At 43.5% G+C, this 17,865-nt stretch overlaps 1 protein-coding gene across 1 annotated transcript; it reads left to right on the forward strand.

Moving 5' to 3' along the window:
• Positions 1–675: 675 nt before the first annotated feature.
• LOC107123877 (hepatoma-derived growth factor-related protein 3) lies at positions 676–17,615 on the forward strand. Its single transcript, XM_015427220.1, has 6 exons — positions 676–714; positions 2,437–2,513; positions 4,913–5,051; positions 7,174–7,332; positions 11,549–11,695; positions 15,736–17,615. The coding sequence occupies exons 1-6, from the start codon at positions 676–678 to the stop codon at positions 15,739–15,741; spliced, it is 567 nt and encodes a 188-aa protein (XP_015282706.1). The 3' UTR covers positions 15,742–17,615.
• Positions 17,616–17,865: the final 250 nt, after the last annotated feature.

The raw sequence follows: 17,865 nt of genomic DNA on the forward strand, positions 1-17,865 counted from the left end.
CTCTCAGGGTCTACAGGTTGTCTGCTGTGACAGGGTCTCAGGTGGAGGTTCTTCATGTCAAGTGGAAATGCAGAGGAATGAAGCTGGGATTTTCTTTTTAAGATTTTATTTTTTATGAAGACAGACATCACACAGACAAAACACACGAATACATAAATGTGAGGGGTATAGTTACATCAACAGTTTTGTAATGCTAGTTTACATACTGAGACTTCTGGTTTTGGTGGGCTGATGGCGGCCGCATCCCCAGGGAGCTATTGGGGGGGCGATCCGCAGACCAGCACAATGAGAGGCGGTGCGATGGGTCCCTTGCCATGGGGCACTATCTTTGCTGGCACGCTGCCAGCAGATTGAGCCTTCTCTTTGCCCCAAAGGTCTCTGCGCTGTGTTCCCGAATGGGACTAAGCTACGCACACCGGGACAAGCGCTTGGAGGTACAGCATTGAAATCATTACCTGGCGAGATCCGAGTGATCAGACGTTGAAGAGTGAGGCCGTTAAAGCGAGAACACCAGAGAATGAGTGAGTCCATGGACCAGCACAATGAGAGGCGGTGCGAATGTCCCCCTGGGACTCTTGCGATGGGTCCCTTGCCATGGGGCGCTATCTTTGATGGCACGCTGCCAGCAGATTGAGGCTTCTCTTTGCCCCAAAGGTCTCTGCGCTGTGTTCCCGAATGGGACTAAGCTACGCACACCGGGACAAGCGCTTGGAGGTACAGCGTTGAAATGGTTACCTGGCGAAATCCGAGTGATCAGACGTTGAAGAGTGAGGCCGTTAAAACGAGAACACCAGAGAATGAGTGAGTCTCCTTTTACTAAAAGCGAGGGGGGGGAGACTCCCCCCCAGAAAGAACAAATAAGCGATTAAAGAAAAGCCTTTGTAGTGGGGACGGAGTTTTAAGTGGCAGTAGACTGTATTAGAGAGACTCCAGGAGCTAAATAAGCGTTTGGGCAAGTTTTCGGGACTTTGGCAAATTCTATAAATAGTAAACATGTTTAAAAATGGCAATCGGCGATGCAGTAGAAGCAGCAAGCGAGATCCAAGCTTTCTTCAGGAAGTGGAAAAGCAACTGGCTCATGTGACCAGAAGTAACCATAGATCTTTCAGGCTAGATGCTAAGCCTTTGCCCCCTGCTGGCAAAAATGAGGTACTTCACAAGAACTGTGCTATATATTGGCTGTTATTTTCAAGGGACTGTGTTAACACTGGAGAAGCAACTAGCCTTTGATCACAGGGACTTCCAATATTCAAGAGGAGAGTCTAATGAGTAGGTTCAAGTGGTGGGGCCTGTGCGCAGACGTTTAAGCGAAGGGGAATGCCATGGACATATCCGAAATAAGTCTGACGGACAAAAGGGCGGATAGACTCTCTGTAAGTTTTGCTTCCAAAAGCAACAAAAGGAATGATCTCTAAGATTGAAGGCAAGAATTCAAGCAGATAACAGTCCTTGAAAAAGAAAAGGGGACTTTGTTTTGAGATGTCCAGTTCCAGTCTCAGCAAGACAAGGTCACAGGGAAAGTGTTCAAGAAGAAAGAAGATTACAGCATGGGAAGAGAAACTGTCTGTGTTACAACTACTGAGGGAAATTTAATTATTGATTTGCTTTAAATGAAGGAGGGAAAAACAATTGTAAAATGAGATGCCACTGTTCTCTGAAATTTGTGTTTAAGTCAGTTAGCGATTATCCTGGAATGCTCTTTATATAGTCAGATTTGATGGTTTGTTAAGACAATTGATTAAGAAAAGCAATTTATATTGTTAAGCTAATACTTTTATAAGCAGTATATGACCTCCAACTCTTGGGTTTTAGTGGGTTTTCTTTCCTTTCTCCTATAGGTTGTAGATCCCCTCCCTAATTTCGTTGTAGTTTTTAGAAAATGCGAATTAAAAAATCCCCTACGGGGGCCATTAAAAAAAACAAAGAAACAATTTACATGCTTAGTTACTTCATACCATATTTGTTTTCCATGTTCCACTAAGCTGGGATTTTCCATGTACGAAGCATGTGCTCTGCTACTGAGCCACAGCCTTACTCCGCACATTGCCCATTCAGAGTTATAATAGGTGACCACCCAAGAAAGCTTTTGTCATTTGAAAGTGGGTGTCATCGGTACGTATCATGAATGATAAACATCTGGATGTCTTGGGAGGCAGGTAGAAATTTCTGAGGTAGGAAGTTCTGTGGATGGGGCTGATGTATGTGCAACCATGAAAGTTAAAAACAGGCATTTTTGTTCCCACAATGAAAGATGGGTTTCTCAGGATTCTACCAAGCTTCAGTACACATATGTATGTGCGAATGCCTCCCTTTGGGAATGATTGAAGTGGCCAACTGATGGCTGCATTGGGCTTTTGGAATGCACTGGCTCTTCCTTCTTCCCATCAGACACACTTTACATTGGGTAACGGTCTGACCTCTCTTTCTATTTGACAGATTGATGAACTCCCTGAGGGAGCAGTGAAGCCTCCAGCAAATAAATATCCTATCTTCTTTTTTGGGACTCATGAAACGTAAGTGAATGGACCATGGCATGTTCTTTAAAACACATACAAACTTCTTGCAGCTTTCACGCTGAGCTGAGGTTGAGCCGAAACTGACATGAGGTTGAAGTTCAGCACCAGGTTCTTGTTTTCCTAAAGGCCTCTGCTTCGGCAAGACTCCTAGGGTGGGCGTGGAGGTTCTTCTTGAGAAGAGTATGTGGGTGCATTAGCCAAAAATACTATGTTCAGCTTGGGAGCTCCTTGCTGGAATATTTATATTTCACATTTTTTAAATCCTACTCTTCTGGCAGGGAGCTCAGACTGGTGCAGAGTCTCTTGATTTAGGCTACAGCAGGCCCGCAATACTTGTGACCCACCCAGCCGAACGCCCCCCCCTTCTGTGCATTGCAGCCTGCCAGATGCTGAAGGGGCCCCTGGTTCTGTAGTCTTAAAATGGTCAGTCAGAACTGGGAGGTTGTTTGTCACACTCCTTTTAGGTTGCTTCGTACAACCGATGGTTTGCATGCAGTGTGGAAGATGGGGGGTTGTGCAGGCCTGGATTGGGGAGTGTTGTTTCAGTTGGTCTTTTATCAAAAGCTGGAGCATATCTGCTTTGTTTCTCAGCAGACCTCTTCTGAAATGACAAAGTATCATTCCAAGACCACTTAAAAATATATATATATCATAAACCTACCAAAGTGCTCAGAATCTATTGATCTTTCTCTAAGGAGCTGAGGGCAGCTTACCTTGTTCTCCCTGCCAGTATCTAATCCTCACAACGACTCTTTGAGGCAGGTTAGGCTGAGGAAAGTGACTGAGTGACCCAAGATTTCCCAGAACGCTTCAGGATAGACTGGGGATTGGAGTCTCCCAGGTCATGACCCAACATTCTGACCATTATACCACATTGCCTCTTTGTGGAAACCAGCTGGATTTCACTGACAAAGGATTAAGTGTGAGGACATGTGGTGGAACAGCCCCGCTCTGACCTGCAGGCCCTATTCCACAAGGCCCTCCAAGGTGCCTGAGCACCAATGGCTGCCTAAAGACTCCTTCTGGCATGTATCATCCACCTGGCTTTCCCAACATCTGGAGGGGCTTTTCTTTCCCTCTCTTGCTTCAACCACGGCCACCACCTGGCCTTTGCAGGAGTTGCCCACTGAGAGGACCAGGGCTCCCAACTTCCTCCCCCTCTCCTGAGGCCTGGACTTTCACGTCTCCTGCTATCCAGCATCTTGTTACCATAGGAACAGCTGGCTGCCTTGTGCACCACTGGGAGACTGGCCACTCGCCAACTGACTGCCTCTCCCCTTTTTCTGGTGCTTCTTTCTTAAATAGTGTGCCTGGAACAATAGAGGTCTAATGTGGTACAGAGAACTGCTACCAGCATTCAAAGTTTTAAAGCATTTATTAAAAAGAAAATGTCCACATGCACACTCTCAGCATAGTCACAAATTGAGCAAGGATTCCAAAAGAAAAGTGTAAAATGCAGTTTGTCTGTCCCTCCCTTGGTACATGCCCTAGTGGATGTTAATGTAAGGCAGGTTCTTTAGCTTAAAGGGTTACAAAGGAGTTCCTATTGCCTTGAAGCCTCTGCTCTGGTGTGCAGTCCTGCACGTGCAATGGCTGCCTCCAGCAGACCTAGATGTCACCTGCGTGTGTGTGTGTGTGTGTGTGTGTGAGAGAGAGAGAGAGAGAGAGAGACTTGACCATCTCATTGTAGCTTGCCAGTCCTTACCATTTGCATTTGTAAGGCTGTGGTGGGTGACCCTGGCAAGCAATTGACACCTCTGCACCCTGTGCTCTGCCAAGACAGAAAATTTTTCAAAACTCAAGGTGAAAATTATGCTCGACTCAAACCTCCAAAGAAAAATGAATTCCTCCACAGGAAGCATTCAAGAAAGCCATGTAGTAGAGGCCTTTTTGGACTGTATGACTTTTGGTTGAAAAGATGGGAGGGCATTTTGTATGTTCTGCTCCAAGCTGTACAGTCATTTAATAGCTATAATGAAAAGCATGTATGGAGGACATTTTCCTCCCCACTGAATTACCACAGTCAGCCAGCCCACATGTGATGAAGGGCTTCCAAAACTGCTGGGGGGATGGGTATCTATGATACATCTGCAGTTAAAATATTGTTTTAACTCTGCTTTTTGATGGCAAGCAATAAAATGACTGAAGTTTGTGGTTTCACCATATGAGGGCGCATTCAGACAAACCTTTAACTACAGAGGTATTATGTGTGTTCGAACCATAGAGAAAAAACAGCCTAGAGTTAAATCTCGGAAGTGAATTTCTTTATTTAAAAAACATGCTATTGCTAGACTTCTAATCTTTCTCTATATGGAAAACATCATTTAAAAAAAAATAACTGCAGTGAAGTGTAAAAGAGAACTCCTGTTTAACTGTGACCTTTGTTGAAAACACAGTGCATTCTTGGGGCCAAAAGACCTCTTCCCATACAAAGAATATAAAGACAAGTTTGGGAAATCGAACAAACGAAAAGGATTTAATGAAGGCCTGTGGGAAATAGAAAATAACCCTGGTGTCAAGTTTACTGGATACCAGGTAAGGATTGCTTTTCCTTTCTTCCCTGTGTCATTTATATCCCTTCCAAGGTTATATGACCAAAGTGCAAACAATTGGCCTGCCGCACCAGGAGATATCATCAGTTTGATACCTTGGAGGGTACCAGCATTAGCAGGAAGGATCTTGTGGCAACAGTATATCTGTTGTCCTGTGCCAAATCCTCAATGATGCTCAGCCGGGCTATTAAGAATCAGGATGCTTTGCGGGGTTCTCTGCTTTGGGTTTTCAACTAGCACCAGCGGGTTCCAAACTTTCTGCTTTCCAGATCTCCTGCAGAGGATGGTGGGGTGGCTTTGGAGTGCACGGTGAGTTTCTCTGAGGCAATTGTTATTCTTGAGACTTTGTGTCAGTGTGCCCGAGAGCACCGCAAATAGTCCCTTGTCGCTGTGCATTGCAAAAAAAGATTGGTTAGGGTTCACAGTCTTTCAGGGAGGCTTGTCTGCTGACATGGAAGATAAGTTTCCAAGGAACTTTAGGGCTTTTTACAGTCCTATTAGAAATACTCAGCACTAGTGCATGGGTGAATCCTGGGCCGATTTCCTTAACACCTCTAGGCCATGTCCAAACAGGCAGCTTTTGATGCAGTCCTTGACTTGTCGCAACGCACAGTGGAGGTGCCATCTGCATGGCATCCTGACACCCTTTGTTCCTGAATAGGCCTCTTCTCTGGGGGATTTCTTATGGGAGAGTTTATATAAAAATTATATGGCAAGGTGCATATTTCACTGTGAATGGGCCTGAATGAAAATCAATCTTTCTGCTTCTCTCTCCCTCCCCACCCCCCATCCCAGTCCTTCCCTCATTCTGAGCCTTTGCAGTGGGGGAAGGAGGGATTGGGATTGTGTGATTTTGTCCCGTTTTATCTTCAATGCCTTGAAAGGTATTTATTGACTTATTTAATTGCTTCATATACTCACCACTTTTCTCCCCCAATGGGGACCCAGAGTGGCTTACAACATTCTCCACTTCTCCATTTTGTCCTCACAACAACCCCATCAGGTAGATCAGGCTGAGAGTATATGGCTGGTCTAAGAATGCCCATTGAGCATCTATGGCAGAGTGGGGATTTGCTATACTTTTAGATGTGCAGCACCTAATTCTCTAATGGGGATGTCTGTGTGCAGTTGTGCAGATTTGTGCGGTATTTGTTACCGGTGCAGTCATCGTTAGCCTGGCATTCTTATGTTTTGCTTTGCTCTGTATTGTTATTGACAAACTATAGCTTGCGGTACACCAGGAAGATGTAGTTAATGTTATTGTATGAAGACCAAGATTATGACAGCAGTAATCTTTATTTTAAGATAGTCAAGGATTGAGACCTCTGGCCACCACAGTAGTTCATGTTCCTTACTGAGAATGGAGCAAAGTTTTCTCAAGGATTTCAGCAGTGCTATTCTTGAAAGGACTAAAATGCATCACCCGAAAGAAAGTCTTCAGATCTGTAGCATGTGGACTCCCATCAGCTCCCTCTCTCTGCTCTCCCCATCTAGTTTCCTTCTTAGTACTGGGGATATAGCTTGCCATCTAGGAGTCTGCAAAATAACCATCTACGTAGTTGATAAAAAAAAGACTCAATCTGTGCCTCAGATCTGTTTGACTCTAGTAAAAGCAGAGAAATGTGATAATGGGCAAAGATTTCAGCTTGCAGAAAATCATAATTCTCATTTAATAATTAAAACGTTTCTTGTTCTCATGACTGCGAAGATATGCCTAAAAATGCATGGGCAAACTCATGCTGAAACCTCAGAGAAGTCAGAGATGTGGTTGAAAAAGATTATACATGTTGCGGGGAAGAACTTCAGGACTCCATGTCCTTCCCCCTTCTAGAAAGATCACCATAAAACTTGCAAGATAAAAATATTCAAATCAGTCTGGTTTGCATAATCAGACTGGATTGCAGAATCCAGATTTTCATGGTGCAGAATTTTAAGTTGCCTATAGGCAAAATTTCTGAAAAAAGTGTTTGCTTTAACTAGTATATGCTGCTGTACGTAGAATGACAGGGCTGCCAGGCACTTTGGATCCGTATCTGAAGTACAGGTATTACAAAAGCTAATTGGTGGGAGTTTTGACTGCTTGCTTTTTTTTTTTAATTTCAAAGGCAATTCAGCAACAGAGCTCATCAGAGACTGAGGGTGAAGGGGGGAATACAGCAGATGCCAGCAGTGAAGAGGAAGGGGATCGGGTAGAAGAGGATGGGAAAGGCAAACGGAAGAACGAAAAAGCGGGCTCAAAACGGAAAAAATCCTACACTTCAAAGGTAATTCATCTCTCTTATTGAAAACAGAAACAAAATCCTTAAACTTCCAGCTGAAATGGGAAAGTGGTACTAAAGGAGATGCCACAAGGGAAGGCTTGAATTTAGAGAAAAGTGGCTAGAAATGTGTCTGATGTTAACCAAAAGGGTTCATTAAAAACAGCACAAAACACAAGCTTGTATTCAGATGCTACCTTGGTTTGTGACAAGCATGACCACAGATTTGTGCTGTGCTTGCCTGTTCCCTCCCCTGTTCCTCCTTCCCACATGCGCAGAACACAGTTAAAGGCTTCCTAATTTAGGAAACCTTCAGTCACATTCCAATTCACTATAAAGTTAAAATGGCATCCCCAGCAACAGACATGTTATATATTATATGCACACTTTTCAGTTCCAGGGAGGTGAAATACCAATGAAACTGTGGCAGCACAGAAGAAACCTTTGCCTGTTTTGTAATATGGCTTGTGCACATGGCTTGTGCATATTGGAGCTTGTTACTTCCTCAGGATTTGTAAACTGGGCTTGAACCTTGTATTAGAGTTCTGGGTTGGAGGGATTAGAAATTGAACTCCAGTTTGCCTTGGCACTTGCATTTGAATGTGCAAATGAAGTACTGAAATCCAGGAAGGTATAACAAAAAAGTGTACAAAAGGAGAAAAAACATGACACAGATGGATTGCCAACCAAATGCCATTCTGAATTAATCTTCCTCAGGATGTTCCTGTATAGTCCTGTTTGTTCAGACCACTTGTAATTGTAAAGGCAAGAAGTCAAAAAAAGTCTCTCGCCTGTGTTATGTAGGATGCAAAAGAACAATCCATCTGGGTCATTTCCCCCCTATTTTTGTACACTTTGCTGATATACCATACATTTTTACTGTCAATTGTTCCTGTGTACTTATACATTGGTTATTTATGTGTTGAACACTGTTTGTGCAAATTTGGTACCATAACACTGTTTATAATGTGCCTGTCACATTCTTTCAGATTGTTGATTCAGTTGTTTCATTTGTAGTTTATTATACACCTCTATTTTTGTTATACCTTCCTGCCCTTTTGTATTTTGTTTCTGCATTCTTCACGGGTGTTCCTTTTGTGTTTTACTTGCATTTGGATATCATGGCAAACTGGACTTGGAAGGTTTCCAAAATGAGGACAGTTTTAATCACACTCTACAAAGTAAGGTTGCACACAAGTGTTGCTGCGTTTGTGCCGATCACAGATTTGTTGTAACATCTGAATGTGGTCATGTTTTCACAGATATTTCACATACCTGGGATTGAAGGGTATGCATACAGAACATACAACATGTCGTTTATTGGAGATGTCATTTGCCAAATGCTGATTTGCTGTGTATAGTCTGCATTCTTGAAAAACCTTGGGAAGCAGATATTTATTTATTCATTCAGAATGTTTATCTTCCCCTATCTTTCTCCTGATACAGTTCGGAGATTTTGGCAATGGGTTGCCGTAAGTTGGCTGTGACTTGACAGCCCTTCCCACCACCAACCACAGAAGAGGTCTTTGGGGCTGTTTGAGATAAATGGTTTTTAGAAGGGGATCTCAAAGTAACAAATTAGTTGTTAACCTCAGCAAAAAAATATTTTTATTTAAAACCACCAACCATAAAATTGCGAAAATACTGGTCGAGATTAGTTCAGACCATGGTGTTACTAAGATGTACTACAAGAGTGTAAAAATATATGCAACAGAGTAATTTTGTCAAAAAATTGATTTCATTTATATTACATTGGAATAGGTCAGTCCTTCTAATAACAGCCTAGATAGCCCAGGCTAGCCCAGTGGATCCCATCTCCTGGATGGGAGAATCTGAGTCAGCTGGAAATTTCCCCTGCAAACACCCCCCCCCAAAAAAAAACCGCCTTGTTTTCTAGGTAACACTTACCAGATTTTTATCCTGCCCTTCCTCCATAGCTCAAAGAGACACACAGGGGCTTTCTCCTCCCTGGTTTTATGCTCACAGTAACTTTGTGAGGCAGGGTAGTGTGAGATAGAATGACTGTCTCCAGGTCATCCACTGAAGTTCCATGGCAACCCTGGGGAACTGAACCTGGCTCTGCCTGGTCTTGGTCCAGCATTCTAACAGCTATGCCATAATGGCTGCTAAACTGTGTGCTCAGTTTTCTCTTTTGTAATGGAAAACTGAATTAAAAAATAAAGATATTTCAGAGAGTATCAGTGCAGAGCAGGGAAACACAGGGAAGGTTGCTTAAACATTTCTCATTTACAGTTCCAGTCACCCTCATTAGGGTCATTTGATTCCAATTGGAGAAAAGGCGACGGGGTGGGGGAGGGGGTGGAATGGAATGGAATGGAATGGCAGTTCTTTATGCATATCCAGCACCTTTTTGTTGGTTGAAGAGGCACCATCTGTTTGTTGATGAACAAAAGTGACCCAGCACTGAAAGCCCTTCTCCTGTGACCATCTGAAGAACTGCCATTTGGCTGTATACCTGTTCCAGCTACTGATTCTTGCTTCTGGCTTCACCTCATGCTGTGATTGTAAATATTTTATTTCTGAAATTAATATGTCCCGCCTTTCCCTGGTGAAAGAAATCACCTGGAAAGAGAAAAGAAGAAGCAGACAAGATCCACTGAATACTCCCTCAGTCCTCCAAGAAAGCACTACCAGGACATGTCCAGACCAACCGTCTGCTCCTTGTAATCACACAAGGGGTGGTGACGGTGCAGGCCACAACCTTTCCCCTGGATGGAGACCACCAGGCATCAGCAGCACAGGGAGAGGTTATGTAAAAATGGCCCTCCATTTTCATCACAGTGGCCAGATCTTGCTGTCTGTGTTTCCTCTGAGAATTGTCTTCTGTCATACCATTCTTAAATTTGCTCTGATTCTCGCACTGAACTGTTCTGTGCAGTGGTAGTTTTGTTAGCTGCCCTGAACATGCCCATTGAAAGCCAGGATGTAAATCTAATAAGTAAATAAATAAGATTAGTGATATCAGGGATGTGTCTGGTTGCACCCCAGAGATTCTGCCTCTACCTTTCAGTCCAGCCGTTGTTGCCCTGGTCCTTGCATCCACACCCGCCCCCCACAAACCCCTCTTCTGCATGCTCTAGCTGGTAATGGAGGGGCTGGTGACTGAACCAGCTGGAAGAGGGAGGAGGAGAAACTGCAGCTGCCTTGCCTCCAGAACCTCTGGCAGATTGAAAGGTACAGAGGGAAACCTTCAGGTGGCAGTCTGGCAATCCTTTTTTTAAAAAAATTATTTTATACATACACAGAACAAATAACAACAACATAACCAACTAACAACACCATCTGTAGCCTCATATTCAGTATTGAATAATACCATCATTACAGTCAGTCAGTCAGTCAGTCAACCTTTATTGGCATAGATAAAATACAGCATGGATTACATTTTAAAATGCATATCAAATTTTGTAAATATAAACAATCCACTAGGTCTTTGACCTTATATTCTCTTACCCTCATAGCAATAGAAAGAAATCGTGCTACTGAGAAAGTAATGTGAGGGCAGAGATCTGATAAAAGGAAAGATACAAGTCTCTCTTCAGATAGACTGTGTTTATTGTGCAGGAGGGGGCTGATTAGAACATCCCAAATCCTATTATAAAATTCATAGCTGAGCAAGATGTCAGTAATCGATTCTGGGTTCCTGCTGTTACATGGGCAGGTCTTCCCTCATTACAGTAATGTTGCAACAAAAGGAATTTAAAAACACAGTCTGGCAATCCTGTCCATTGTTCTTATTTCGTGTTGCTGTCTTCTTTCATGTCCCTATTCTTCTTCTGGGCCATTGCCATGTCCTCCATTAGTAGTGTGTTTTCTTTCTTTAAACTTTGCATTGGGTGTCTAGGTGCCATTCAGCAGACCCCAGGCTTATTGGGGTTGGGGGGGGGGGACCTGGCTGCTTGATGGCCTGTTTGCCATCATGTTCTACATAGGGAGAGTCTTTGAATGACTGCCCAAACAAGTGTCTGTCCATCAGTGGGGGTGCAGTAGTGCAAACTTAGTCTTATCTTAGAAAATGCAGACTGTGTTTCTGGGAAGAGGAAGCAGGTTTAAAGGCGTGGAGATTACTGCCAGCCCTAGGACAATGAGGGGCAACAATGAAATCAAATTAAATGCAACATAGATCTGCCATCAAAATGTTAATTTTCCTCCCATCCCTTAAAACGTTTCTTTTAATTTGCTTTTCCCCATTGGATGTACATAGAAATCTTCCAAGCAGTCACGGAAATCTCCCGGTGATGAAGATGACAAGGACTGCAAAGAGGAAGAAAATAAGAGCAGCTCGGATGCTGGGGAGGCAGGCAACGACACAAGAAACACCTCTTCAGACTTGCAGAAAACTAGTGAAGGGGTAAGGCTGGCTTGAACCTGCGGAGGTTGAATCACTGGGGTAGCATCACTGTTCCAGCACTACGTGTGAAAACCCTCATGCTTTGGGCTGCGCTCACTAGCATTTGGGGCCAATTCTGAACTCAGGCCCTCCGTACATTTTCTCTCTATGGCTATTTAAATTTGGATTATTTTTAGTGCTGTATTTAATAAGCGGGGCTTGGAGATCTGGTTAAACTTTCTAACTCATTTATATCTCTCTTCCCCCCCCCCCCATACACACATACCTTTCCTCTAAGGAGCTTAGGGCGGCATACATAGGAGTCCCTGCCCTTATTGTACCCTCACAGACACCTTTGTGGCAAGCTAGGCTGAGGAATAGTGACTGGCCTGCTGTCCCCCTGGTGAACTTTGTGGCTGAGCGGGAGTTCAGGCCCAGATCTGTAACCTTGACACCACACTGGAATTTTAGGTGTTCAGGGAAATACTTGGTCAGTCCTGCTGCTGTTGCTATCCTGCTACCTTAAAAGGAGCAAACGTTTCTGATAGGTTAGGGAGTGACGAGACATTACTAAAGGCCCCAGGAGAGTTCCTCTTGGTCCTTGGCACTGAAATAAAGTTGCTGTTGCCTCCCAGGTTATGCAGAACATGTGCTCTTTCTCCCTTCTTTTACTGCTTTTTGATAAGGATACAGTTGACAAGAGGAACGCTGCAACCATTTGGCCTGTGCTATACACCCAAAGTCATTCAGAGTCTTCCCTCCCCTGCATGGATACCCTGTTTTATGATTTTAGCTTATTTTTGACTCAACAGGTCAGACGCATGATATGAAACCTTGCATAAATCCTTTGTCATCTCATACACAAGCCAGATAAAGAGCTGGGCCTTATGAGTCTTGAAGATGCAGGATATGAGATTGTTCCAGTCTCAGGTTCTCTTAGTGTGTTTGCAACTAACTGGGTCTGAATGCCATGAAATTGAATTCAAGATCACATAGCCCTCTGCAGAACCATCTCTCCCCCCCACACACACACACACCTTTGACCAGCACACCATATTGTTCCTTTCCATCATTCAAAGTGTTCCAGGCCTCTGCATTGTTTGGAATCTACCATAGTTCAGGGTTCTTCATGGACCTGCTGTACACCCTTGTCACACTAAATACACAGGAATAGGAGGTGAAAAATACCCAAGAGGAATTCTGCCATGAATTCCGCTTACCTAGAGAAGAGACTAACAATGCCTGCACCAAACCCATCTGGCTCATCAGATTCTCTTGGCCCTGTTTGTGCCGTCATACTGCTGCACTGAACCTTGCATGAGATTTCCACTCACCACGCCAAGCAGTACTGCATCATGGGATGTGCAGTCTTCAGTTTCTGCATATATGATTAGTGTAGTTTCCACGCATGTGGCCCAGGTTGTGTAGAAGAAGAAGGTTGCGTAGTCTAAACAGTAAGTGCTGTCAGCCTCAGTGAGACAGAAGTTCTTTGTTAAAGGAAAAAAAGAAAACAGGATTTGAGTGTTTGCTTTTATTAACCACATGGTGGCACCATAACTATAACATTGGGCTCTGTATGCAGTGCTTATTTAGCCAGAACCCAGGTAACACCATGTACAGTCAATAAGGCAACATTTTACAAACAATTGAGGCCCCTGCCACATGGCAGGGGAAAAGCCGCGCCAACGTTGAGACGCCACAGCGAGATCCCACGGATCCCCTGGCCGTGGCGACTTTTCTCCCCGGCGCGATCAAACGCCGGGGAGAAAACACGGCCCTAACCGGGAGCCGGCTGAACTGCGCATGTCGGAGCATGCGCAGTTCAGCTCCGGGCTGGGGTTGTGCCGGCACAAGGACGCGCCGGCGATCAAACGCCCGGCTAGCAGCGCGGCTTCCAGTTGAACCACCAAGGTAGGTGGTTTCAACTTGAGGCGGATTTGTGCGGGGAAGGGCCAGTTCGGGGACGGAAGCAAGACGCTTCCCAGATGTTTTAGTGTGATCGCGCCGGTTTGATCTGCCCCCGAACTGTCCCGCTCCCAGCCCAAATCGCCTAGTGTGAACGGGACCTGAAACTCTTATTCCCCTAAGACTGAACACGGTGTTATCTTGGTTTCTGCTGATTTTTTACACTTGTGTTTCCCATTGTTTTTCTAATATAATTGCTTATTTAGCCAGCAAACTTCAAAGTCAAGCTAGAATTAGATGAACACATGAAGCTCCCTTATACTGAATCAGAGCGTTAGTCCATCAAGGTTAGTAATGTCCGCTCAGGCTGTCAGCAGATCTCCAGAGTCCCAAGTGGAGGTCTTTCACATCATGTGATCCTTTTCACTTGAGATGCCAAGGACTGAATCTGGGACCTTGCATGCCAAGCAGATGCTCTGCCATGAAGCCGCAGCTTCTCACTCTTTGCATAGGACACAAAAGGTATTTAAAAGAGCCGGCTCACTTGACAGCAGTTAGTACTGCTTTCATGGCATAGAATTTAAAAAAATATTTAGCAAGATTTATACCCTGCCTTTCTGTTCTCATAAGGATCAGCAAGGTGGCTAACAAATTAAAAATATATATAATAAATCACATCTTAGGAACAAACAAAAACACATAATTTAAACCAGAGCTGAAATACATAAAAAACGTAAAAATGGCAGTGAAAACATTGGATAGGAATGAGGGATCACTGATTGAACACCAAAAGCAACAAGTCTTCACCTGCTGATGGAAGAGGGCAACAGAATGGCACAGATGAGTTTCCCTGGGGACAGAGTTCCAGAGTTCTAATGCCACAACCAAGAAGGCCCTCTACTAGGTTTCCATCCTCCTAATCTCAAAAGGTGGGAGCACTGCAGTGGTTGGGTAGGTTCCTAAGGGAGTAGGAGGTACTTCCGATATGTTGGCTCCAAAGCATATAGCGTTTTGAAGGTCGACATCAGGACCTTGAATTGTGCTCTGAAACAAACTGGGAGCCTATTTAGGTGAGCTAAGACTAGAGTGAAATGATCCCTCTTACCCACTCCAGTCAACATCCTGGCTTCAGCTTTCTTTGCCAGCTGAAGTTTCCAAACACTTTTCAAGGGCAGTCCCATGTAGATCACATTCCAGTAATCTAACCTAGATGTAACCAGGGCACACAACCATGGTCCAGGAGAGGCTGCAGCTCGCTAAGCAGTCAAAGTTGGTAAAAGGCACCCTTGGAACACAGCTGCCACCTGTTTATCAAGCAGTAGGCCTGGGTCAAAGAGCACAGTTGACAAGAGGAACGCTGCAACTATGGACCTGTTCAAGGGGAGTGCAACCCCCAGACTATGGACCTGTTCAAGGGGAGTGCAACCCCAGTCCAGAATGGGTTACACTTTAAATCCCAGGGATTAAGTTTCAGTTGGGATTCAGTTTCAGTTTATTATCCTGCATCTACTCCAAAACTGCCTCCAGGGGCGAGTTCAGGGTTTCTGCAGCCTCCCTGGGATCAGCTGGAAGCATGATCTGAGCCTCATCCACATATTGGTGGCAACCCACCTCAGGTCTCCAGAAGACCTCAGCCAGCAAATACATGTAGATGTTAAAAGAGCATAGAGGACAAGATGGAGCCATGTGGGTTCTCACAGGCTGCAGCTGGAATTGCACATCCCTGTTCATCACTTATACTGCAAAAGTAGCTACATTGGCTGCCTGGCTTCTCAACATTATAACATGGCTCACTTTTGTATGTTGCTTCCATTGCAGAAAAGGAATCCATGCATGGAAGCTGCTTCTGTGCCTGGATCCCCTTTGCTGGACTGTGGCAGATGGGTTACAATATTTGCTGAGTAATATGTTCTGTACTGAGTCATTGTAATGTTCATCCACTTTGGCTGGGTTGCACCTGAAGCTGTGATGCCCTGTTGATTTCTGCAGGAATATTAAGCATGCATTTAAATCTGTTCCCTGGAAATCAATGAGGTTTCAGTATGCTGAGGCTGCTGGATCACGCCCAGGTGTTCATTTGATGGCTGGTGCAAACTCAACTGTGTCATGTAACTCTTTTCAAAAGTTGCTTCATATTTTTTTCCTTTCCCCCCCAGACTTAACCAACATATTGACTGCTGCATATTAAGGGAAGACACAAGATGATTACATGTTTGGTTGTCTAATATTCTTGGATTTGGTAGAAGTCAGCACATCTGTTCATCAGCAGCATCTCTGTTTGTTTGCACATTTATCCACATTCCTACCCATCCTGTTTGCAGAAAGCAACTTTCAACTTCATTGTTACCCACCCACCCCCACAGAGAGGGACCCCTTTTATGAACTTCATTTTATTTAATCACGTAAAGATGCCCTTTTCCAGCCCAGAAAACATGATGGGCAGCAACATTGCCAACGTGCCCACATTTAGATGCCTTTTGCAACAAGAGGGGGCCATGACTTCAAACTTCAGCCATTGCATCTGACCAAGCGGAGTCTGGCTTACGGAAAGCTTATGCCACAATAAATTCGTTAGTCTTTAAGATGCCACAAGACTCTTTGTTGTTTTGGCTCCAAATTTTAAATCATTCTTGCTACTTGTCTGCTTTTATTCAAAAAGAAAATATATATATAACGCACTTGGAAATAAGTACCCTCTCATAAAGAACCTCAAGAATTCAGTCAACTTACAAACCATGTTTTTTTACAATTATTCTTTGTGTATTTTTTTAATGGTGTAAAGGCCAACGGGCTGCCCAACAGCGTGGATCCAGCACCCGAAGCTATTTTGTGTGACCCTTCCAAATAGCAGTCAACAACACATGGTAAAAGAAAACAAAACACAACACAATGGCTTGCCCTGCAGTTTCATTTTTAGGGAAATTGGGGGGGAAATCAAGTTGTAAGAAGCGGAGATACACCCTCATCTCCCTTTTGGATTTTGTATGCCACATGTAAATGTACATATTTGTATGTAATGCTATGCCTGAGATTGAGCTCTGTGAAGCTGTTAATACAAAATAACACTATGATGGCACCCACCCATTCATGAGAGGGTCAAGTTTATGCGCAGTGGAATATTCTTTCTCTCTCCCCTCTCTGTTTGGAGGTTAAATTGCTCTCCTGTTTCCACCTAAGAATACAAAATATGGCCATCTCCGATTGACGATCTGATAACATCTACTCAAGTTGCAATCCCTGCTCAAAACTCAACAATGTAAGAAAATACTTTTCCTTATTAGAAATACCTAGCTAGCTATACTCTTTAATACTTCTCAAAATCATGATGTAGCGTAAGTTCTCTGACTTAGTTCCTATATGTGGAGTTAGTGAAAGTCTTTTGTGTTTCTTTAGATAAAAACAAGGAATTTTTTTCAACACCAACACAATTTGAGCTTGACACAGGATTTTTTTGTTTGTTTGTTTGTTGGGATGCCTTCAGGGTTTTTTTTTTATCATACTGTGATGCGGAAGCCCTATGGAAAATCAAACCAAAACACCCACTTTTTGTTTTTTTGTTAAAGAAAAGTTTAGTAAAGAAAAAAAAGATTCTGCCATAATCTTTTCTGATTTTTCTCCCCCTTCTTCCAAAACTAGATCTAGACTAGTAAGTAAGCATTCCAAACTCCATTATTCTGTGTACATTATTGTTGCTATTGTGAGAATAGAGAATTTTATTTATTTTTTAATGCCAGCTTTTATTGTGAAAACATGGGTTTAGTCCGGTTTTATCAATCCTTGTTATGCTTGTCCTTGGACCATCTTTTGCGTACTCAAGGTTTGTAGTTGAAAAGTTTACTGTACAAAAACAAAAAAAAACAAAAAACAAAAAAAAACAAAAAAAGTATTGTTTTTACAGAATAAATTTATTGGAATGTGTATCGGGAGTAAGGTTTGAGGTTGTAAGCAGCTAAGTTAGCGTCGTATTTGGCTTCATACGTGTAACAATGTGAGGTATTCATGTAACTTGAGTATTAAAGCAAAGCGTTCTGTTAACACTGAGTTGGCTATAATAGAACACAAATTTAGGGGAGATCTTTTTCTTTCCATCCTGTTGCTCTACTTATTTGTGACACTCTGGCAGTCGCTCCAAGAACAATCTACTGCAAATGATTGCACTGTTACATACATACTGAGTTTGCCTTCTTATCCTTCACCTTGTCTGTTCTGACTGTAGCAGGCCTCCAGGGATTGAACATGAAACTGTCTGCATTCAAAGTACACGCTCTACCACTGAACCATGGCCC

The sequence above is a fragment of the Gekko japonicus genome, unplaced genomic scaffold (assembly GCF_001447785.1).
Source record: "Gekko japonicus isolate JY-2015 unplaced genomic scaffold, Gekko_japonicus_V1.1 scaffold1102, whole genome shotgun sequence".
NCBI lineage: Eukaryota > Metazoa > Chordata > Lepidosauria > Squamata > Gekkonidae > Gekko > Gekko japonicus.

What these genes read in the sequence shown, in the direction of transcription:
- LOC107123877 (XM_015427220.1), top strand. Translation starts at nt 676, where the DNA reads ATGGGACTAAGCTACGCACACCGGGACAAGCGCTTGGAG. An exon ending in TTTTTTGGGACTCATGAAAC is followed by an intron (nt 2,514 to 4,912) that starts GTAAGTGAATGG and finishes TTGAAAACACAG; the next exon opens with TGCATTCTTGGGGCCAAAAG. An exon ending in AAAAATCCTACACTTCAAAG is followed by an intron (nt 7,333 to 11,548) that starts GTAATTCATCTC and finishes GGATGTACATAG; the next exon opens with AAATCTTCCAAGCAGTCACG.